Source organism: Myxocyprinus asiaticus, chromosome 14, assembly GCF_019703515.2.
Source record: "Myxocyprinus asiaticus isolate MX2 ecotype Aquarium Trade chromosome 14, UBuf_Myxa_2, whole genome shotgun sequence".
NCBI classification, from domain to species: domain Eukaryota; kingdom Metazoa; phylum Chordata; class Actinopteri; order Cypriniformes; family Catostomidae; genus Myxocyprinus; species Myxocyprinus asiaticus.
Window position 1 is genome coordinate 20,144,195 of NC_059357.1, and position 24,866 is coordinate 20,169,060.

General features: G+C 36.9%; 1 protein-coding gene across 1 annotated transcript; it reads right to left on the reverse strand.

The window, feature by feature from the left end:
- Positions 1 to 3,091: 3,091 nt before the first annotated feature.
- ppp1caa (protein phosphatase 1, catalytic subunit, alpha isozyme a) lies at positions 3,092 to 24,447 on the reverse strand. Its single transcript, XM_051715739.1, has 7 exons — positions 23,967 to 24,447; positions 12,420 to 12,551; positions 10,689 to 10,919; positions 10,121 to 10,225; positions 5,235 to 5,458; positions 4,253 to 4,387; positions 3,092 to 3,973 (listed from the first exon to the last, which is right to left on the reverse strand). Exons 1-7 carry the CDS (start codon positions 24,019 to 24,021, stop codon positions 3,860 to 3,862), a joined length of 996 nt encoding a protein of 331 aa, XP_051571699.1. The 5' UTR covers positions 24,022 to 24,447; the 3' UTR covers positions 3,092 to 3,859.
- Positions 24,448 to 24,866: the final 419 nt, after the last annotated feature.

Genomic DNA, 24,866 nt, shown 5'->3' on the forward strand with positions numbered 1-24,866 from the left:
CAATATACCAAAAATGTCATTTTAAGGCGCTTAATTTAAATGTATAAAACTATAATTTTCGATATTTTATTTTTATGGTAGAACATCCCTTGTATATGGAAGCCCATTTACGCCACATAATTTAAATAACACATTTTTTAATTTAAAATAAATCGTGCTTTGGTAAATCAAAATTATGAAATACAGTCATCATTTTATTATAAAAAGTCATTACGTTGAAATAAAAAAAAAATCACAAGCATGAGATACAAAGATATTATTCTGAGATAAAAAAGTCATACTAATGAGATAGAAAGTCATACTTATGAGATAAATGTCAAAATTACGAGATATTAAATCATAATAATGATACTACATTAAAATTATGAGATGCTAAATCATAACTGTGAGATTAAAAAGTCTCAATTTTGAGATAAAAGTCAAAACTATGAGATAAAAAGTAATCTCATTATGGTTTCGTATCTCATAATTATAATTTAGTATTTATTTTAAAATTATGACTTTTCACTTTATAATTTTGATTTACCAAAGCACGTTTTTATTTCTATGTGGCGGAAATTGGCTTCCATACTTGTAGGTGAAATTATACTGTATGTATATATATATATATATATATATAATAAAAATGTGATCTCAGTTGGTTGTTGGTGCCAGATGGGCTGGTTTGAGTATTTCTGTAACTGCTGATCTCCTGGGATTTTCACACACAAGTCTCTAGAATTTACTCAGAATGGTGCCAAAAACAAAAACATCCAGTGAGCGGCAGTTCTGCAGATGAAAATGCCTTGTTTATGAGAGAGATCAACAGAGAATGGCCAGACTTGTTCGAACTGACAAAGTCTACGGTAACTCAGATAACTGCTCTGTACAATTGTGGTGAGAAGAGTAGCATCTTAGAATGCTATTCTGAGATGCAGGTTGGCATTGTTTTGGCGGCACGAGGGGGACCTACACAATATTAGGCAGGTGGCTTTAATGTTGTGGCTGATCAGTGTATATATTATATATATATATATATATATATATATATATATATATATATATATATATATATATATATATATCAGCCACAACATCAAAACACACCTGCCTAATATTGTGTTTGTGTGTGTATATATATATATATATATATATATATATATATATATATATATATATAAAATACACAGTCTAGTTTTTTTTTGTAGTACAAATTGTAGGGTTTCAATATATAAAAGCTTCAGATCAACTGAAAAGATCAAGTTTGTCTTCTTTTAAATGTGTTCTTTTAGACTGTTTATGCTCATTGAGAGATCGCTTTTGTGTGGAAAATCTTTAAATCTAATAGAAAAAGTGTAGAATAAATATCAAAACAGCCAGTACAAATGCACCGTTTTATTTTTTCTTTCTGATAGCTGAGAAACAAGATTTGTGGTTGGAAATCAAATTGCATTGAAAAAAAAAAAAAAAACACTAAATTTTTTAAACCACTAATTGTCTTATTTATCATTATAATACAGTTGAAATATTTTAAATCTGCAACAGTGCATTGAGGAAAAACATCCCTGATTGCTTTATTAAAGAGAGAGAGAAAAAAAAAAATCACATCTAAAATTCCTGCTCTGTCAAGTAAAACAATAGGTACAAATAAGTACAATTATATATTAATAAACAACAACTCTACTACTACTAATGTCTTAATCTCAGTGTAGCTGTAAAGCAAATATTATGTGCACAAATTTACCAACCTTTGCTGAGATCAGAAAAAACAGAAAGGCCATTAACCAAAAGGAAACAGACAAACTTTTATCTTTTTTTGATAGCACACTCTAAAACCCCAAATATCTACAAGACATATGTTGGTTTAAGGGAGATATTATTCCTCCCAACGGTGTCATTTTTGAGAGCGTCCACTTTGGATCACTTGTGTCCATCAGATACCATGAAATGGAAGAATGGCAAGATTTTGTTGTCATTGTTGTATTTTGGATATGACAAGCACTGCTGTGATGCAAGTAATTAAAGTGTGTAGGAGTATGGCCACTGTACTAGTCATTTTCCTAATGACCAGTGCTAGTCTCTCATGCTGTCTAAATATGTTGCATCAGCAATGAAAGACACACCTTGAACTAAACACATCAATTATAGGATCGGTTTCCGAGCAACTTAAGCACAGAATACCCCCCCAAAAAAACTAGGCCACCATGTATAATCTTTGTGTATATATATATATAAGCTCCAAGTTCTCTTGCTATACGGACTTAAACTGTTGCTAGTATTGTAAAACAACTCTACTACACTACACTGCTTTAAATTACACAGACACACCTTCAAAGAAGGGAACAGGAATAGCTTTAGTGTCGGTGTTTCTTTGACACAGCAGAGGGCACTAGTGTATTGCTTTGCAATGTCCTTATCCCCTGCTAGAGGACACATAGAACTAGTTAATCGGTGTTTTGCGATATGTGTCATGACCAGTGACATGCATTTGTGAGGCCAGCAAAATTCTTAAATCCTAATTACAGAAGCAACTCCTCTGAGATTTGGATCAAACCTCCTGTCTGCTTACTTAAAATTTGAAATGGAGGGAGACAGATAAAAAGGACAATTGGTCTCCAGAGGGAAGAGACAGATGAGCGGGCAAAGCAAGATTCAGGAGTTTGAGTTTAATGACAAGTGCTTAAAAACCAGATAATGCTCACTTGGAACAGGGCGAAAAAAGAAAAGGACAGCAGGACCAATAGGAAAGATAAGAGTAATAATGTTAAAAATAAAGTAGTTAAAAGGGGCAACACGAGCAACGAAGAAACGCATAATTGAAAGGCAAAAGGGGAAGAAACTGCATTTACTGTTGGCTCCGGAGAGTATTAGACAGAAAGAAAGACCAAAAGCGACAGAGATAGTTAGAAAACAAACATAAAATGATCAGATGTACAATCTCAGTCTTTCTACGCAAACCGCAAAATGCTCTGGTCAACCCTGAAAAACTACATTCAGTCTTCATCATACATGCAAAACAAATAAAACAGGATAAATTCTTTACAGAAAACGTACACCTGAGGAAATTAGTTGTAACTTAGGATAACGGGACACAGTAAGATAGTACAGGATGTTTAAATAAAGTTCTCTTTATTGACAGTTGTCTTTCAAAAAAGACACTAAAAAAACACACATAGTAAGCAAAGAATTTCAAAGCTTTTGTGTTCCATCTACAAAAAGTAAAAAGTTCCAACATGATTTTTTTTTTTTTTTAAATCACTGGATCTCTAAATGGAAAATATGCACCTGTCACAGTCTCTCTCTACCTCACACTTTCTCTGCACATCCATTCTCCCTGCACGTGTGTATGTGTGTAAATAAATGTATTACATTTCACTCAGACTGGCTCTCTAACTAATGGAGGATGTGCAGTTCTTTGTTTAGCCTTAAATGATTCAGGGGCCAGGACATAAACAGTGAGGGCCTCACCCATGCCTCTAAAAAACTAAATGTTGTCAACCCCCTCTGTCTATCTCACTCTTTCCCAGAGCCTGACTGGGCATTCGTATGGAGGCTTCTTTGGAGGCTCCCTCACAGAGATTCAGGTGGGGAGAGGGTGCAATGAGCGGTGGAGGGGAGAGATGAGTGAAAAGACAAACACAAAGTGTAACAAACATAACAGACACTCACACAAGCAGTCTCATATATAAACACACACCTTTGAAAAGTTACATGAGGAAAAGAAAAAGAAAAGAAAGACCATAAAAGGACTTCAACCCTGGGTACTGTTTCGCTTTATAGCTGTTTGGAGACGGAAAGAAAGAAGGGAGGTAGAGAAAGATTGTGGTGTAAGAACAGGGATTTTCGGAATTGGGGAAGTTGAGGGGTTATCCAGCAGGTGTTATTTCTTGGCTTTTCCACCCTTAGCTGAATTTCGCGGTGGGGTTACTGGACGACCCGAACCCATTCCACCTCCTCCTCCATAGTACAGCTTCTTATCGGCTGGCTTAAGGATCTGAGAGAGAGGAGAAATGTTCGCCTTTACGACTTCCAAATATAGACACATCCCCCTACAGAGTGAGTTCTTCAGTACATATAGTGAGCAAGATATAGTAACTGCAAATGCAGAGTACACACCACCAGGAAATAATCTAATTTAAATCTACTGATGAAATGGACCAGACTCAATGCGTCCAAGCATACTTTATGCATATGAAGAGGAACTAGAAAGTCTAATAATCAGGTAAAGTGTAAAAAAAAGATGGGAGGAAAATGGTAGCTTTTGTTCTCTTACCTGGAAAGAACACATGAGTGTCTCATCTACACTCATCATGGCCCCAGCGTTATCAAACTCGCCACAGTAGTTAGGAGCAGAGAACAGAGTGACTAACTGTCTCTTAGCAAAAAACTCATAACCATCCTCCACCACCTGCAAAAGAAAAGATGCTTAGAAAAGGGGCTTTCAACAATTGTTTGATTATGAATTCTAATTGTTTTAAAATGTGTTAAAAAGAAACCAAAGTTGAGCTAAATGTTTCCTTCAGACCCCTGGCTTAGTGCATGTCACACATACAGTCGGGGACACAGTGTTTCTTTTGCAGAGTCTATTATTAATATGGCAATGCTTTGTGGAATATCAAAGCTGCATTAAACGGATAGTTTACCCAAAAATGAAAATTCTCATTATTTGCTCACCCTCATGCCATCTCAGATGTGTATGATGTTTTCCCTTCTGCTGAACACACAAACATTTTTAGAAGAATATCTCAGCTCTGTAGGTCTATACAATGCAAGTGAATGGTGACCAGACCTTTGAAGCTCTAAAAATTACATAAAGGCAGCATAAAAGTAATCCATACGACTCCATTGGTTTAATATGTCTTCAGTAGTGATATGATAGGTGTAGGTGAGAAACATCAATATTTAAGTAATTTTTTACAATAAATCTCCACTTTCACTTTCATATTTTTTCCATATTTTTGATAAGATTTACAGTAAAAAAGGACTTAAATATTGATCTGTTTCTCCTCCACACTTGCATATCGCTTCTGAAGATACAGATTAAACCACGGGAGTCTTATGGATTACTTTTATGTGGCCTTTGTGATTTTTGAGGATGATATTCTTCCAAAAATCTTTGTGTTCTGCAGAAGACAGACAGTCAAACATATGGGATGGCATGAGGGTGAGTAAATGACAGAATTTTCATTTTTGGGTAAATTATCTCTTTAAAGAATGCACCGGACATCCTCCACTGCCACAGAGCATATACTAACCTGATGTGCCCTGCATATTAGGTCCATGTCATGTTTGTGAAGGAATTTGGCCACCACATCTGCACCGAAGGTGAAGGATACACCGCGGTCGTTCTCTCCCCAGCCCAGCACATCTTTGTCTGGGTCAGCCCAAAGCAGGTCACACAGCAGCCCCTGGTCAGGCACATCCGTGGGCCGCATAACGCGCCGCACCTGCTCCATTGACTGCAGATCTGGAGAGAGGCCTAAAGCAGAAAACACATACATCGTGTTTTACATAGCAGTTTTAACTCAATGGAATGGAATTTTAAATAGCTAAACAGCATCCAATCACTGTGGGCTGCAAAACAGCACACTGACAACACATTTAGAAACAGACAGGGATGAACCCCCACTTTTAGTAACTTCTAGGTTCGTGCCTCAAAATTTGAGGAATAATCATTTTAAAAGAGCTTAATTTTGCATGGCTGCAGTTGTAACCTTGATATGGCTAGAGCCTATTACCTGCTTTGAGCAAATCGGTAAGGACTACTGGCCAATGTTACATCATCAGATTAAAATTTATGAGCCAATAATGTGTCCCCACCCACTTTTCAGATCATTCTGCTCACGTCGCTTTACGAGAATTATTTCAACATCTCTACACCTTGTGATGTTGTTTTGGTGCTGGTTTTAATTCAGGATCATCTGCTGTAAGTAACAATATGTCATTTCCCATTTTCTGTTTATGTTCCATGAAGCAATAATCGAAAACGCGACAAAAACATGTATTTATAATACTTGGGGGCACTCATTTTCACGTATTACTTTATGAAACAAAAGAATGAGGAAAATAGCACATTGTTACTTACAGCACGGTTTTACGATTAAAACAAGCCCAAACACAGGTCTAACACGGTGCATAGATCTTGAAATAATTATCACAGAGTGACTCAAGATGGCTAAAAAGTTTGTGAGTGAAACAAATGTGTTTGTTGTATTTTACGAGATGAGACTTTTCTAAAGTTATGACAAGGATGCACGATATATCAGCGGCCGATGTATTATTGGCTGATAACTGGCAAAATCAAAATATCATTACATTGATAATGGAATTACGGCTATATATTCGCAGATAATTTGTTACAGTTTATTTGCTTGTGGCTGAGAATCTCTGACTGCCTGCGGCATGTTTCCTTCAGGCAGAGGCTCTGGCAGCCTCGAGTAGCAGTGTGTGTGCACTAACACAGCGTGTATCAGTTAGAGCCAGACTGGTGTTGCAAAGCAACCTCGTGTTTCTCTGTGAGGATTATTTCAACTTTGTTATGTTATTTTGGAGCTGGTTTTAATCAAGATAATCAGCTGTAAGTAACGATATGCCATTTCCCCTATTCTGTTTGTGTTTCATGAAGAAAACGCGACAAAAACATTTTTGTACATTATTGGGGGCAAACATTATCACTTATTTCATGAAATAAACAGAATCTGAAAAGTAGCACATCGTTACTTACAGCAAAGGATCACAATTACAACAAGCCCAAACTCAATGTAACACGGTGCATAAAATAGAGAGATTTGATGGCTAAAAATGCTAGTTTGTGACTAAAACTAATGTGCTTGTTATATTTTACGAATTGAGACATTTCTAAAGTTATAACTCGATCTATATTCAATGTGTACGATGGTTTTACCCATTTACGTTATGACTGTGATCACATTTCATAAATTCTACAATGAAACTGCCACAGATGAGCGCTTTAATAAGCGTCTTTGAATGAGACATGCGTGTCCACATTACGCACATACATAACACACACAAACCAGTGCTAGCATAAATATTACACCATGTATGCAGAGACTAGAGCTTGTATTGTGTGTTTTGTTGTTTAATTTTCGTTACATACTGTTAATCACCTCATTTTGGTTTAATGGATTACTACATCTCTTAGAAGTTCATTATTCGGTCTTAAAGCGATTCATCAGGTTTCCCGTAAAGACTCATTAAAATGTGCACAACAATTTAAGCAAGTTTATTGTCATTGATTTCTCATTCAAATTAGCATGCATCTGCAATATAGGCACATATCTGGTAGTGCCTGACCGATATATCGGTCGGCCGATATTAGCCTTTCACCGATATATCGGTATCGGCGATTATTTTACCGATATGAAAACTTTTTTTCAGAACATATAATGCAGAAAACAATGCTTTAGAATTGGTGTCATAGCATAGTTTGTCCAGCAGAGTGCGCTCCAACTCCATTGTTTACAGAGCTGACTCTGAGCTGACGGTGGTTCTGCAGACAGTGCGGAGTTAAACGGTCTCGTCTCGTTAAATTGCTAACTAGTTTGTGAAATACATACTGTAAAGTTAATAAAAAATGACCCCATCATTTTATATAACGAATCTAAGGTTAACCCTGTCCCTGACAACCATGTCACTCATGTTTATCAAATCTGTTTGCTGTTAGTCAGCTATAGTCTGTCAGTGCAGTAAGTAATGTAGCAGATTGAAAGGTAAACATCAGAACATCTATTTGCAGCTCAGCAGAAAACAGTGCAGTGGTGGATTGTGTGTGGTGAGTGTTGATTTCACGCTTCACTGTTACCTAGTTGGTGAGACACAATGCTGGAAAGTAAATAAAGTCCATCTTTTGCTCTCCGTGGCAATGAGCTTATAGCTAACTAGCTAACCACATAGCTATTTCATACCTTGTCAGCGTGTAAACATGTATTCACAAAACTGTTTTGTTCAGGATTCACAGTTTGGTACCCCCTTCATCCAAACAATTCCAGTCATTGCATTTATAAAATGTAAGATTTAAAAAATAGGATACGTAATAAAAGTACATTTAATAAATAGTATATTTGCCCTGTGTAAATAATAATATATAGGAACTGTGTCTAAAATTCAACAGGCTGGAAAAATAGACATTTATTCATTTTAATATCCTATATATATATTTTGAATGTGTTGAAACTTGACACCAGGCGACGCACCCTAAAAACGTCACCGTTAGATCAGTTTCATGCTAAAGAGCTGCTTAAAAGAATTATTTTTCTCTCTCTCTCGTAAATGTACACGAGTGCAAATGCCAACACCATCATATATGTCGAAAGGACTGATGCCTGTCATGCAAAACATGAGCTCATTGATGTCATTAAATGAGTCTGCTTTTTTTATTCCATCAGTTACTCCTGGTCGGAGGCTGCCGTAAATATTTAGTTTATTCGTAGGGTTACATTCTACCTAAGTTTATGGTGCAACGCTCAAATATTTAGTAGAGCGTAAATTGTGACTTAGTGCCCATTACAACTAGGCTAAGTTATAACGTATGTATAGCAACCGGCCCCTGATGTTTATTTAGCTATTTACTTTATTTTTATTTATTCTTTATTTAAATGGTCAGCAATTGACTGATACTAAACAGTACTGATGTAATTAAGCTATTTATTGTATTTTTATTTATTCTTTATTTTCTCAGAATTCATTTCTAGAATTTGTTAACAATGTATAATAATGTCAAATATTCTTTGACAAAAATATTTGTTTAAGAAAGCAGCCTTCCGAGTACCTTTGCATAGTCATATCGGTGCAAAATCGGTACACAGTCCACATAGAAAAGAGTTATTTTCATTCCAGCTCAAATTAAATATATCGGCCACCATATAAGTCTCAAAAATCCCATATCGGTCGGGCTCTAATTTCTGGTTCATGATGAACCTTAAATAGCAGCAGTTAAAAGCTTCCAAACTTTTAAATGACACCTGTTTTTCAAATGAGTAGCTTGTAATGAATTAGTTATTAGTTCCAGGTTAAAAGATTAAAAATCAAAGCTTAAAATATTTTTTTTAAATTATCAGTTATCGGTCACAATGACCTGTGAATTATCGGTTATCACATCGGCCCAGAAATTCCATATCGGTGCATCTCCCAGTTATTCGATCTGTATGATGTTACCAATTCCCATTATGATTGTTGTGTTCAAATTTCATGAGTTACACAGTGGAACTGTCACAGATGAGTGCTATAATAAGCATCTGTGAATAAGACGCACATCAGCACAAAGCGTGCACACAAACCACCACTGTACTCACAGTCTGGATGCTAGCATAAATATTACAGCATGTATACTGAGATTAGGGTTAGTATTGTGTGTTTTGTTGTTTAATGTTTATTACAAGTACTGTATCGCCTCATTTTGGTTTAATACATTATTATAGATGTTAAATTCATTATTCTCTCTCTGTAAACGATTCATCAGGATTACAGTAAACACTCATCCCATTGGCACAATACAATTTATGCAAGCATTCATCTGTAATACAGGCACATTTCTGGTTCATGTTACATCCAACAAACCTTAAACAGCAGCAAGTCTAAATTCTAAGCTTATAAATTACACCTTTTTTTCAAATTAGAAGCTTTTAATGAATTAGCTACCAGTTCCAGGTTAAAGGATAATATATATATATATATATATATATAGGTTAAAAAAAAAATTATATTTATATATGGCATCGATCATTACCTCTTGTGAACCCCTCGGCTTAAAGAAAAAAAATTATCATCTTTATATGGGCACTCCATCTGTGCCTTTATGTTTGCATTGGACCATACTTCTATAAACACTGCATTTCCTTCTCCAACCACACTATACTTCTAGACCAGATTACTTCCACCTCATCCGCAAACCATACTTCAGTTCAAATTAAGTGAACCCTAAAACCCCTGTTTTTATGAGGACTCTACTGCAGTCCCCTGGTGTGCCCCTGAGCTCGGAAAACAGCTTCAAATGAAACAATTTATGGTCTCCCAGTGATATGGTTATAAACCAGATACATTTTACTCTAAGTCAGCACTGGGGTTATGACAGAACATTAAAATTACCATGGGGACAAAGGACCTCTGTCTGCTCTGCACTCACCTCCATGGCAACAGAAGATCTTCTCGTCTACAATGGCAGCCACAGGTAAACAGTTGAAACAGTCTGTGAAGGTCTTCCACAGCTTAATATTATACCGTCGCTTACCTGAAAAGATTGATAAAATCTTTAGATGTCAAAAAACTGCAGAATGTTCAGACAATTTTGACCAAAAAGGCTTAAATAAGCAGAGATCTCTTGATAAACAATACAATTCCCATCATTGGAAATGGCTTTTTTAAAGGCAAAATCCAGGTTTAAAACAACTTAAAACCTATAAAAGTTGCTTAAGATCCATTTTTGATTAAAAAAAAAAATTACAAAAATAATCAAACTGACTTTAACCTTAAGGGTTTATGCACAGTAGAAATTGTGTATGTGTGTATGGGAGGGTGGATGCAAACTCATGAGCAGTGAAAAAGGTGAGAAAGTCATAGCAGATGTTCCAGATGTATACTTTCTTGGACAAATTAGCTTCAGAAAAGGTGACTAACTGAAAGGTGAATAGTTTGCATCACTGTGCAAGTGTTAAATGTAGGTCTGAAAGAGCAGTAATTATCCTGATGCTTACACTCATCATAGAAGCCATATATACGGTTGATAGAGGCGCACTCGTGGTTGCCACGCAGCAGGAAAAAGTTTTCAGGATATTTGACTTTGTAGGCCAACAGGAGGCAGATGGTCTCTAGAGACTGCTTCCCTCTGTCCACATAGTCCCCCAGGAACAAGTAGTTGCTCTCAGGAGGAAAGCCCCCATATTCAAAGAGACGAAGAAGGTCATAGTACTGACCGTGAACATCACCTGCATTGAAAAATTTGTCAGTCAGTAACTTTAAGATTTGAGGATAAAAGCACTTTTAAACAAAGGTTTTCAGTATAGTAATTAAGAAAAGAGCTGATGGCAATTTTTAAGAGCAGATAGGAAGTTCTGTCGCAAATCTGTCGACCTGTCAATCAGGAAACTCTGAAGATATGCTGTATGACAGGTTCTAATTTTGTATCATTTTATGTAGGCACACACACAGTTTTACCATAGGACATGTACTGAATGCTAATTGTGTTGTGCTGTTATAGCTGAAGTATGTAACTTTTTCTGTTCACATACTTTCTCCTATATCAGCTTAATACTTAGAGACTAGAACTATAAGTAAGCTATTCATAGGTTAATTTTCTTGAACTGTAAACACCGTCCCACTGTGGTGCTATGAAAATTTCTCTGTTTGTTTTGAGCCTCCCGTCTCAAGAGAGACAACAACATTGACTCGACCAATGGCGTGAGCTGGGGGCGGGACTATCAGTTTGTTTAATCCACAGCAGACGGGGCATTTTTAAAAAGCTATTTTGAAAACAATGTTTCTTTTTGCAATTCTATTTGGTGGCACTAGTGGTACAAAAACCCACCAGCGGGTCCAAAAAGGGGCGCTATATCATGAAATAAAGATTACGCTTAAAATGCTCAAGTCCCCATATACACAAGTCAGGCATATGTGGTATAGTCTGTGAGCTGTGTGTGAATAATCCTATGTAAAATATTAGATGTCCAGAACAAAATATGCAGTCCTGCAGGAAGAGTATGTTAAACAAATCATTGGAAATATATCTTATCGACTATTAATGATAAAATGTTATACATCATCGCAGCTTTCTAATGAGCTTGTAATCCACTCAGAGGCCGAGATATTCAATGAAACAATGAGGGTGCTGCATGAACTTAAAATTAGACTGAATGTCTACGGAAGAGCACATCTGCGAGGGCTAAAATGTGTTATAGCGCCACCTACATTTCAGATCAGCATTTTGTGAAGGAAGGTGATAGAGAGAAAACAAAATTTCTAGTACCTTCTGCAATCTAGTGGAATATAATAAGACTATTTGGAGGGTAATGGGGTGAACAGAAACAGAATAACATGTTTACAAATTTGAACCACAACAAAAAAAAATTATTCTAATCATAAGGTTATAAACATATACAATATTATTTATGAATAATTGGAGTCTTTTTTTTTCTTCTGAAAACATGATCCATTTTTGGCAATTAGTCCACAGTATGTGTAAATGGTGAGCTTTTAAATTTGAGTGTGAAAAATTGCAGGTGGCAGCCCAAAAAATTCTCCAGAGTTGAAAAGGTTAACATCTAACAAACACTCAGAAGTAATTAGTTTATTAGAATCTCAGGAGACAAAACTGTGATTTAAAAATGGTTTATATTCTCTATTGCTACCTATTTTTTGCACATACTTGCAGCGAGACTGACAAAAGACATTCCAGTACAGAACATCCTTCCAAGGTCAAACATACTTACCACAAATCTTGAGCGGTGCTTCCAGCTCCAGCAGGATCGGCTGGCTGAGGAAAATTTCCCGAGACTTGAGACAGAGGCCGCGGATTTCATTCTCTGTCAGCTGTACGTTCTTGCCTGGCCTAGAGCCTTTCACTGAAACAAAGAGGAGGAACAAAATGAGTGTGCACCAGGAAGCTAAAATGAAAAAGCAAATGTGACAGCTAAGAACCAGTTCTCATTCCAACAGGGTCTTATCAGTAATATCGGCCCTTTAAAAACAAGGAAGAACCAGAGTATGAAAAACTTGGCTCAAGGAGCTCTCTGAAATTATGGGATGGACAGACTAGTGACGCACAGATGTTGGAGCACTCAAATACACTAACACGTGTCTCTACTGAAACATGCACCCCAACCGCACTAGACCCGGAGAAGACGTACAGAATTTAGCAGGTTTGTTAAACGCATTCCTTAGTCTTAGTCAAACATGCAAACACTGGCTACACAAACAGCTTTTAAGAACCACAAAAGGGGGTAAAGGTCTTGAGGGATTGCTGCTATTGTCAAAGATCATGCGCAATTGAGCTTCAGATACAATAAAATATTTATGACAAACAAGGTAGTTATTAACATGGTTCAACAGATCCTGTGCTCATCCCTGCAGTGCCTTCAGAAAAGAAACATAAAAATTGGAGCCCCAAAGACACTTTCTGGCACTCTGTGACAGAGAAGGCTTACAAGATCTAAACAGTGTTATTTTACACAACACAGACCTACGGCACAATTCAAACATGCCCTTTTAGACTGGCTGCATGACACACTGATTGGAGAGTTCAGCTAGAAGCAACACAATGAAAGAGAATATGATTTCTACTGCCTCTTTGAACAGGGCAGCGCTGAAGCTTGGGGAAAATTAGTCTTTACTGACGTCTGTGAGGTCAATATGGCCAGTGTCCTGTTCCAAACATCCCATGTGAAGATACACCACTTCTGATGTATTGAAACAAAACCTGTGACAGCCCTGCAGTCTCATTCGACATTCAAGAGCTGGCTTTAAAATATACATTTCACATGTCGGGCTTCAAGCGAGAAAATATACCGAGCACATCCCAGTGACTCACGTAATCAGGCAGTTATGCAAGAATTTTGGAGATGCCTTATTTGTGCACAGTCACAAAATCGATCCAACCAGCCTACACCTCTGAATAAATGTTTAAAACATGCAGTTTTACATAGATAAAACCTTCAAGGACACAAACAGCCCTACGGCTTTGAATGAATGTTAAGACATCGCAATGCCCACTTCTTACAAACTGAAATTTCTACCACCAAAATGATTTCACGGTGTATGATGAAAGGGTGGAAAAGAGAGCATGCTTGCATCCACCCATCTCTAACTATTTATATCAGCAGTAAAGATGCCACATTTAACCTGATGGTCTACAGAGGTGAACAGCTGCCTGACTGTAGGTTTACTGACACTGGGAAGATATATCTGCACAGCTGTTTAAAGGCAAACCCTCCACCTCCTTTAGAGAGCTCTTCTTCATAATGCAAAAAATCCTTCTGTGTGCAGCTTTTTTGTTTATATAATCTACAAATATCTTCCCTCATGTTTATTTTTTGTTTGTGTTTATTGTTGATAATGTATATTGTATGGATGCACCAAAACAAAAGGTTTGTGCAGATATTACACCCGATATTTTAGAACCTTGTTTCATATCACTAACCTAGTTACCATTCACTTTTCGTGTTGTTTTGTTATCGACAAAGTGAAAATGTTTGCGAAATTTGCCACCTTCTGCTTTTTTATAGCGATAAAAATGGTGTGCGTGATGACGTCATGCTTAAAAAAAACACTGTCGCATAAGTTTTGGTTTATCGCAAAAGAACTCTGCCCTTAAGCTGTTTCCATACAGAAATGTGTGTATATCGCTAACTATGTACATTCGCCTACCAGGTGTCCCCAACTGTTTTCCCCTGAAGTCTTTGTAAAATGGGGAGAGTACTGAGATAATTAATTGAAATTAGCCAGCTTACTGTCATTTTAATTTCACAAATAAATGCAATCAGAAGATGAGGAACTGCAATCAAAAGGGAGCAGCTGCCCTTCTGATGGGACTGTAATATTGGTCCTGATGTTGCGCCTATCGTAGGTTGCCACCGGTTCCGACCCTAAAACGAATCGTCATGGCCCTGTTCAAGCTGGCAACCTGCACCAAGTAGTGGGGAAAACTTTCGGTCTTAGTATAAGGACCATCCATCGATGTGTATATACTGTGTGCACAGCAATTAAAGAAAAACTGATGCTGTGTAATATCAGGGTTCACATATATGATACATTGCTGATATTCAATAGGCTATTCTGAACAATCATCTTAAGCATTGCCATCACAAATGCACAAAAGCTAAGCAAATGCAATCAGAGGTAAAGAGGGTTAGATTTAAAATATTTTAAATGTTCAAAAGCTAGTTTTCTGAAAGTGAACTCAACATTGGACAAATAGTTCTGATAGTTTATAGTCTTGGAAAAAAAAAACAAAAGTATAGAACATTCTGGAAATGCCATTCAGCTTTTCTTCGTCTACAGAACAGGGTAAGTCTAATTTAAGTTTGTGTAAAGAAAAGGCAATTATATAGGGCTAACAATATTATTTTTTCATTTGGTAGTTTATTTTTTTAAATTTAATGTTTTATTCGTTTTGGTAATTTATTTAATACAGGTAATTTTGCCAGCATTTTTTCAAAAGCTAAAAAATAATTTGATAGAACTGGGTTATATGTTATGTTCCAAAAAAAGCACACGGAACCTTTTCTCCTAGTATTGTGTATTTATTTTTAATTTAAAACAACTTTTTGCACAGAAATATGTTTTTTGTATCGTGGGCTAATTCCGTGACTGCTGGCTATTATTTTGAATGTTGTGGAAAAGCAACATTTTTGTTAATGAATAAACAGATGGCTACCGCGATTGCATTAATCGCAAAGAGTGGCCATTCATTTGTTCTCTGTGCACTTGTTGATGATAGGGGCATGATACGAGATATTTGTGTTGGCACTCCTGGAAGTGTCATGATGCAGACGTGTTTGCAGCATCGGATCTGTGCAGGTATGCCGTTAAAACCAGTCCAGAACAGTGCGAGTAATGCTTCACGTACAATAAATTGGCTTTCAAGAATGTATACCTTGTAGTCATGATCAACACAGGCTAACAATTGGTGTAAATTATGTCATGTGACACTACATTTTTGCGTTAATGCCAATTTCTTTACAAAGTGTTTCCAAACCAGTTTGGATTATCGAAATAAAGTTTATGTGCTTGAGTTAAATGGAAACATTTTATGTAAACACTTGTGAAATTTTAGCAATAATTTGCGTTTCCATCAGCTATATCGGTAAACATTTTGATGCGCTACACCTTTTGTTGCAAAGAAAGCCTTGGATGGAAACATAGTTACTGATAATTAATTACACAACTTCAAAAGAAATGTAAATAATAACTTTATTCTCTATTTCTCTACATGTCTTCTATGTGTCAGAGTAACTGGTCTCAGTTATAAACAAAACCCTGGTGGTCGACCGATATGGGTTTTTCCAATGGCTGATACCGATATTTAGAGAGAAGGATGGCCGTTATAAATGTGGATAAACATATTACAATTTAACAACAGCAAATCAGATGTACACAAAATATCTTAAGTTAACAAACACTTATTTTATGCATTATTTGCTCAAATTTGCACCTGGGTCCACTTGAAAAGGTGGTCTGAGGTACGGCTCATGTGAACTTGAGTCTATAAAAGCACTATATAAATGTAATGAATTATAACTCCAGTACGGTTCGCTGCTGATATGAACACAATCGTACCAAATCGTGGAAGTGAACTGCTGATGACGTATAATTTGCGTCTTTGCACGCTCACGATCGCAATTATTATGGTATAATGCATTTCTCCTACCTACTTATGTCCAAATACATTGTCCTCGGATTCTTCCCATCTCTTCCAATGTATCCACAGGCTCCCGGCAGACAAACGCTAATATTCATCACATCATTGCACATTCAATGCATCCACGGGAGACAAACACAAGTGTTGTTCTGTGCATGGCAAGTGTTCGTGGTAAATCCAAAAGGACTAACTTTAATACTTCACTTAACACAGTGATGTCTTCTCCAGCTGTTACTTAGTTACAGTGGTAAACAGCTGCCGCTTGTGCTCACGTTGATGTAATCGGACCGCGGTTCGGCTAGGGATGTGCACAAATAGTCGAATACCCGAGTATTTGTTCTGCAATAATTATTTGAATAGTAAAAATACTATTCGAATTTCGCAAAGTTTCGCTTTGCTGGCCAAATATACAGTGAGATGCATGTTAAATCCTGAACACACAAACTAAAACTGGCAGTTATAACAGAATGCACTGTGTGGCGCTGTTGAGTGTGGACACAAGTTGATCACATTTGATGAGCAAACAGTTCTGTCAGTACGCTCAGATGGACACCAAAAAAAGTGGGTTATTGCGAGATTGTGGCTTACTGCAAGAAAGCCGAGTTCCTGTTTAAATGTACTGGATATGTGGTGTACACTTTACTCTCGTATATGTGCAGCTCGTTAGAAAGCAGCGTCCCCGTAGCAACGTAATCCCCGTGATGCTTCTGTAAACAACAAACATGGCATCCGAGAAAGACTTTGCTAGCTGAGGTAAGGGGCATTCCATCATTTAAACTGGTGTGTATAAGTGAGTATAGTTTACGGAACATGTGGATATGCTTGTTTTTCTCAACAAAAACATGAGATACAATATAAACATAACTATTATATGTCAAGTGTTTATATTCGTCCTGTACGTTAACTGCGTCAGTCTACTTTATTAGCTGTTTCTTTTTCTTCGCTTTGCATGAGCTTAAATGCTTTCATTCTATACTTTTTTTTTCACGCATTGCTTGTTTAAATACTTACAACAAAAACAAAGGACATAATATCAGCTTGTTTCGGATATAATTAGAAGCTTGTTTATTTTTTTAATGGTGACGCAACCTTTATGACTAAAAAAATAATTTTTCAACGTCTCTTTCGCATTAATTACCTTCATTTAAATAATAGAATATTCAAATATTTGTTTTTTATGAGCTTAAATATTTTAGTTCGGACAAATAATGAGATGTGAACAGAGAACAGAGGGGGCAGGGGCAGGAAATGAACTTGGGTTCAGTCCAAGCAATTGAACAAAGTGTGAAAGCACCCTAAAAACCCAAATATACTTTATACGAAATCGAAGAACGAATGGGTGTGACATCATTTAGAACAAAATATGGCCAAAAAGACTGTTTTTGTGTTAGTTTCGCTGGTTCGTAACAACCTGCCTGAGCGAACTTTTAGGAAAACTTCTAACCGACTACTTAAGACCCTATTACTGCCATTGGTCCACGTCAATGGTAGGTGTGATCTGGAGCTCCACATACCTTGACACCAACGGCTCAATCTGTTTATGTTGTTCAGTCAGTAAAAATTAGTCAACAAGAACACACCAGAGTGCAGAGTTATTAGTGAGATGGTGCAAATTTACCTACATCTGTATGATTGTTCATGTAGAATAATTTACCACGACCATGTCCATGATTTTTTGTTTTGTTTAATTAGTCTACAAAAGGAATCAAATCTACTCAAATAATCTTAAGTGCTCATTCACTCATGTGCCATCTGCAGTGAAAGCCATTCACACATCTGCCCAATGTAAGCACATCATCATTCTTTTGTCTTTATTCTGCACATTAACACTTTTATAAGCTCATATTTGAAATAGTATCAGTGTCATCATAAATGACAATAAGTGTAATCGGTGCATATTTTTGCCGCGTATAGCATGCTAGCGCATTAGCATCATGAATTAATAATGTAAACAAGACAAATGAAAAATTTTCTACTGCATATATATTACTTTAAATCATCAAAAAACAGCTTCTTTTACTGACCTCATTTGAATTCTCATTTGAAATTTATGAGGCATAAAGTCATTGAGAACACATTTTAAAGTCACATTAGTTAAGGTTTTACTAAGGGTCCTCATATATAAATGCTCCTCTAAACGCCTCCTACAGCTGTGTGGTTGGTGTCTGAATGTTCGGAAACAGTATACCGTTGCTCGGCTCTTTAGAATTTCTTTTTACCACTGAAAGAAGAATGAATGAGAACTTCTACGAAAGTGTACTGTGGCCTTAAGTCAATACTCACCAGTTACATTAAAAATGGCCTTTTAATGTTGACTAAATGCATTGAAAATGTTAACAGATTAGAACCTTGCTTTCTATATTAAAAATAATATATTTTCATATGATGTATATTATTAATTTGATTTATAATAACAATACTATATTACCATATATACACCATATATTATGCATATATATTATTACATACTTATTATAGTAAATATGCGACAACGCGCTCCCTCAATGTGAACACACACTAAAAACAACAAACTGCTGAAAGCTGCACGAGAGAGGGAGAGAGCAAGAGAGGGATACACGGAAGAGCTGATTTATTTGCGATTCTAGAATTACAATTTGATACAAAGACAAGATTATTCATTTGATTTGTTCATCTGTATGGATTGGGTTACCAGTTTTCAGCTAAACGTTAAAGTCAATAAAATTGTGTGGGAATTCCCAGTATTATGAATGTGGAATATGCGGGAATTATTAAAATTGTGTGCAACACCCATAATCCTGCGCTGAATTTCAGGCCCTGCCAAATTTACCTGGGGAACTACATTTTGTTTTCCCTCTTGTCCTGCAGTGAAAAGATAACAAACTGACTTTGACTTCCACATTGTGGAACAACCACTTCAGGTTTTTGTGATTGATACTGACATTAAATATCTCTCAGTTCCATTTAACAAAGGAATGATGAGCAAACAATAAACAATGCGCTGCATGTGTGCAAATGGTGCGGTCAAATAGCAGGGTGGGGTCACTAAAATGAAGGCCTTTAAGGTTTCCAGCAGCTGATGAGTGATCCGAGGGCCTGGACATTGATCGGAAGCCTGATGGCTCAGCCGATGAAAAGTAGGTATAAATAGGATCCTGCCGCTCGTCACTTTAAACCCAGATTAAGGCCGGCTAAAGCCCTGACAGCACTTGCTCTAAAGTTAGTCACGGGGCCAATAAGCATCACAGAGCTTAGACCTAACACAAGGGTGAGAGTGGACCTAGTTGATAAACAACCAAACAGACCACTCAAACTATAACCAGTAGGTGTGCCAAGTTAGTTATGCCAAATTTCATTAGTAACAATAAAGAGAAGGTAAAACAGAAAGGAGTCCAACCATCTACAAGGATGTGAGTGTACTCACTTGAGATATATCTATATATATATACACACACACACATACATACATACACAGTACACAACCAAATAAACCACTCAAACTATAACCAGTAGATGTGCTAAGTTAGTTGTGGTAAATTAGGCATGCTAAATTCTTCAAATAAGAATAAAGAGAAGGTAGTGTAGAGAACAGTTCCATCCATCAAATTAAACTTTAAATTAGTTCAAATGTCTAGCATCTAGCAGTCTCATGTAATGGGAAATGACAGAAAACTTCCATCCCACGTTTAATCGGTTTGGCAAACAGACAGTCGTCACACAGACGTCCATGTGTTTTCGTTTAATCACTTCAGGTATTTAAGAGGTGATACCCTTTACACTTAATCCAATGCAGGCAATCAGATAGAGGGAAAACCTGAGGTGAAGAAAACAACCATTTAACTGACAACCCACATCAGCGTGACAAGTGTCAGCAGACGCGGGCCAAAAATAGCCAAAAACAACAACGAACCAAAAGCACCAGTCAGTGTACAATGGCTTCTTTCGTGTCACCTGTAATCAGTACAATTGATTTTCCATTGGCTGACCATGAGGCTTCAGGCACAACTGTGATGGTGTTACAGAACTGAAAGGATCTAGACTTATGAGGTGGAATTTCTCAACATTCCAATGAGCAAGTGTTGGGATCAAGATAAAATGGTACCACCTGTCAGACTAGGCACCGCTGCGCTCATTTAAATGGAAGTTATGTAACATACTTGATTTAATTAATTCTAACCTATAGGAACAGTAACCAAGTAAGACAGAAAACTTTGGAAAAACTGGACACTCAGTCACTTTTATGAACTCCTGTTCAGATTCTGGTAGGTTAACTGCTTCAGTCATTTTGTTGAGAGGAATCTGTCTGCAAACAAACAGTGGCTGACCATGACAGCAAGGTCAGAGCAAAGACAGCAACCACGCTGGATAAAATAGCAAAGAAATAAACTCAAATATTTAGCCTACTGTTTTTGTATGTATTCTGAGGATAATGACTAAAATTGTTCTTTATCAAATCCACAAATATATATATATATATTATTATTATTATTATTATTATTATTATTATCTAATATTGTCAGATTAAATCTGAAGAATAACCACCAAAAACCTGGAAGATTCTCAAGAGAATCAGGACTTTGGATGGAGGCATCAAGCTCTTAGGGGGAAAAGGACAGCAGGATTACATAGGTAGATTTAAATACAACTATTATCAGGCTTGTTTATTATTTTTGGTGCTTTGCAGGAAAAAATCAGGTTTACACAACAGTGCTGCCAACAAGACCCAAAGCCAAAAGGGCCAAGTATATGTGGAAATCGGGTTTCTTTGTGTGTCTGCATATACGTGACAAGACAGGAAAATGTTTTTTCCTTTATCTTATATATGAAAATGTTCTTCTTGGGACCAAAAAAAATTAAAAACAGACAAGGAAAGAAACATACTTTCAAGCAGCCTAAATAAATTTGAATTCTGCTCAGCTGTAGCCTAGTTCTTAGCAATGCAGACCAAATAACCTAAGAGCATCAGTAACAGCGACGCCTCACTACTCATGACCTTACTCGCTGCTTCCTTTGCAACGGAAACGGCTGGAAAGATGGTACATAGTTTGCAAATGGCCTAAAGCATTACTGTTATGCAACACACATGCTTGATGTTCTTCAGATATTTGATAAACTGCATATCTGTGCTATGATTCACAATGTTTACCCTCAGTTAGAATCTGTAAATACCAAGTATATAAGGCACTTTTCTAGCTACAGTAGCATGAGTGCAGCGTCTACCAAAAGTATTCCGAATACAAGTAGTCCCAGTTTGTCATAGCAGGCTACATCCTCACAGGTTATGAATCCCCAACCCATCCAATATCAAACTGTAAAACAAAACTGCAAAAAATGACTTTTGAACAACTGCAGTTGATACAACACAAATTATGAAAAGGCTTTTCAGCATTTCAGTATCAGGACGACTAACTGATTCTGTTGACAGTATATGAAAAGAAACTATGAGGCTATTATGATAGTCAATAAACTTGCAATATTGACTTGGTCTATAAGGCCTGGACTTTTAAACATGTCTCCAAAACCTTGTAATTAAAACTTTTTGCAATTAAAAATTAAGTCCCTAAACATGCAAGCCAAACTACCGTCATTTAGCTTATGGCAATAATTGTTCTCAGGATTCCTTATCAAAAGGGCTACAATATTTGCAGTCAGTGTCTCTGGAAATAACTAACCCTTTAGATTAGAGATGCACCGATATTAAATTTTTTGGCCGATACTGATTTTAACAAAAACCTATATGCCGATCACGATACAGATATTTTTTTTGGGGGGGGGATTTTCTCCCCAATTTGTTATGCCCAATTCCCAATGCGCTCGAAGTCCTCGTGTCTTGCCTCAACCCGGGTGACGTAGTGTGTGTGAAGGCATCCCTGCACAACTCACCACGTGCCCCACCGAGAACCACATTATATTGACCATGAGGAGGTTAACCCAACATGACTCTACACACCCTAGCAACCAGGCCAATTGGTTGCTTAGGAAGCCTGACTGGAGTCACTCTGCATGCCCTGGATTTGAACTTGTGACTCCAGGTGTGGTAGTCAGCGTCTTGCTGAGCTACCCAGGCCCCCTGATACAGATATGTATCATCATCAGATCATTGTTTTGCATAGGAATGCATTCAAAATGTATAAAGAGGTACAAAAGCTTTTTTATCTATGTTTTTTTTTTTCACGCATAGATAATCAGAAGATTTTCCCGATGATTATCGGTATATATATCAGGATTTTTCCAAATATAGATAGGGCTGCTCATTGCACATAAGTCTTTGTGTTTTCAAACATACTTCTCAACACAACTTTGGTAAAGTGTGAGCTGCAGGGTAAATTAAAGGGGATTACAATTGTTACAAATCTTTGTCTTTTCAGAGTAAATTGAATGGGGTTGCACACCGGATGCATCTGGCGGACGACTTTTCTACGAAGGTATACACACACCGCCAATGCTCAGCGTCAAAATTCTGCAGTGCCACGGAGTGCAACTCGCTTAGTTTTCCATTAAATTTGACCCAAATCATTATAAAAAAAAAAAGGACAAAGATTATTTACTCTAGCCATCACTGGATGATTGTGTATATGTATCTTTTATATAGCCTACACAATTTATTTTCAGCTACAAGTACGACTTTCCGTGGTTTTACATTCAGAAATTTGCATAATAAACGTCGGCATTTCTAATCAGTTACACTAGTTTCACACACTAACCTGCAAACTCATCAATGTCACTTTATTCATTCTTGAAGAAGTACAAAAACCTAAGTAACTTTGGACTATCTGTGTGATATCTGTACCTTGTCAATGACTCGAGAGGCATCAGTAAATGTTATCTCACCCAATTGTGGTCTTCCAACACTGTTACGCCAGACTGTTAAACAGAAGCCCATCCGAGTTGGAAAGCACACAAATTAGGCTTCTAATTTAAATGTTGCTAATTTCAGTATATCAATGCCACAAAAATATATTGATAAAAAATGTGCCGAACAATAATCGATATTTTATGACATCCAATATACATATATATAAATATACATATATATATATATATATATATATATATATATATATATATATATATATATATCATTTCCGATAACTCAGAAGTCAGAGTCTACTTGTTTCAAAGCGTTTTGGATGGTTTCGCTCATCATGTATACTTGATAATGCCACTAACTATATTCTAATTAGTTACAGTAATCCTATTGCTTTTGACACAGGGCATCCCTGGCTGAAATGAAAGTTACCCAAACAGCTTAAGTGAAGTGGATATACATGTATAAATGCACATCTGTACACAGATCACTCCAAACACCAGCAACCTAGCAGTCATTCAATGAACTTCCATCAGGAGGTTTGCACCCTTGCCCAAGTATTCTGTATCATGATAGCCATATCAGACAGGCTACTTTCTCGCTGACAAAGCTTTAGCAAATTAGTGTAGACTGGTTGGCTAGCAACTGATAGTAGACTCCACTTCCTCCGACTCAAAAGCTGTTCATTCAGATGTTCTCGGGCACACAAAATATGATGTTTGTACTAGAGAATACATGCAATGCACACATTTCTATACAAATATATTGGCTGGTCTAACATATCTCAATACAAAATATTATTTAATATATAAAGATATGTGACGACGTTCTCACCTTCCAGGAGACGCTGTATTATGGAGTCAATGTTTAATTTGTCCGGCTCCGCCATTTTAGTGGATATTTTTCGCGTTTATTCAAACAGCTCGGGTATGCCGTTTTCGATATTCTTTGTGATTTGTAAATAATAATAAGGCCCCAATCTAAATAGGCAACGTGTATAAAATATATCGTTATGGAAATGTGAGTTGACAGGCTATATTTCCTTTGTCGTTTGGTTGATCGCTAGCTGCTAACGCCGTTAGCCTGATGGCGCGAGCTAATGCCTACCCGTATTAAACACCAACCAGGAAACGGTTAGTAAGATACAAAAAGAGCCCAATATAACCCTTCAAGATTTCTTTAGATTCCGTTTATGCCTTACGTTCACCTAAAATATTCAGAATGCCCCCGTTTTCCTTATCCTCACAACCCCCCTTCTCTCATCGTCTACGGAACTTTAAAAAGGACCGTGTTGTTGAAGAGCAAAATCAACGGAGGTAGGTAGGGCCAGCCTCCTTTCGGAAAGCCTTGGAGATGATTGGATTACATCTCACATTTGAACTGAGGATGTGGTCATTCATTGGCTAATGTCCACAGAGCTCGCTTTTAAATGCCCCTCCCCCGAGTAGTAAAGTAATGACGTCAATCAATTGAAAAAATTGAGAGCGGTGAGAGGATGTTCGCATATTATGAAATTGCTGGCGCTTATAGTGTATTTTAAGTTTCTGAGAGTATACCATTATGACAAATAATGGCTCAAGGACACTTTCACATTGACAGGAACGTTAACCAGTTTTCTTCGTATTTCTTTTCTCTTCAGGGTCATTTTCTAAAACACCAGTGCCCTCTACAGATAAATTAATAAAACTGCACAATGCACATCCGCATCTCTTTGAGATTTACCCTGCGCACCAA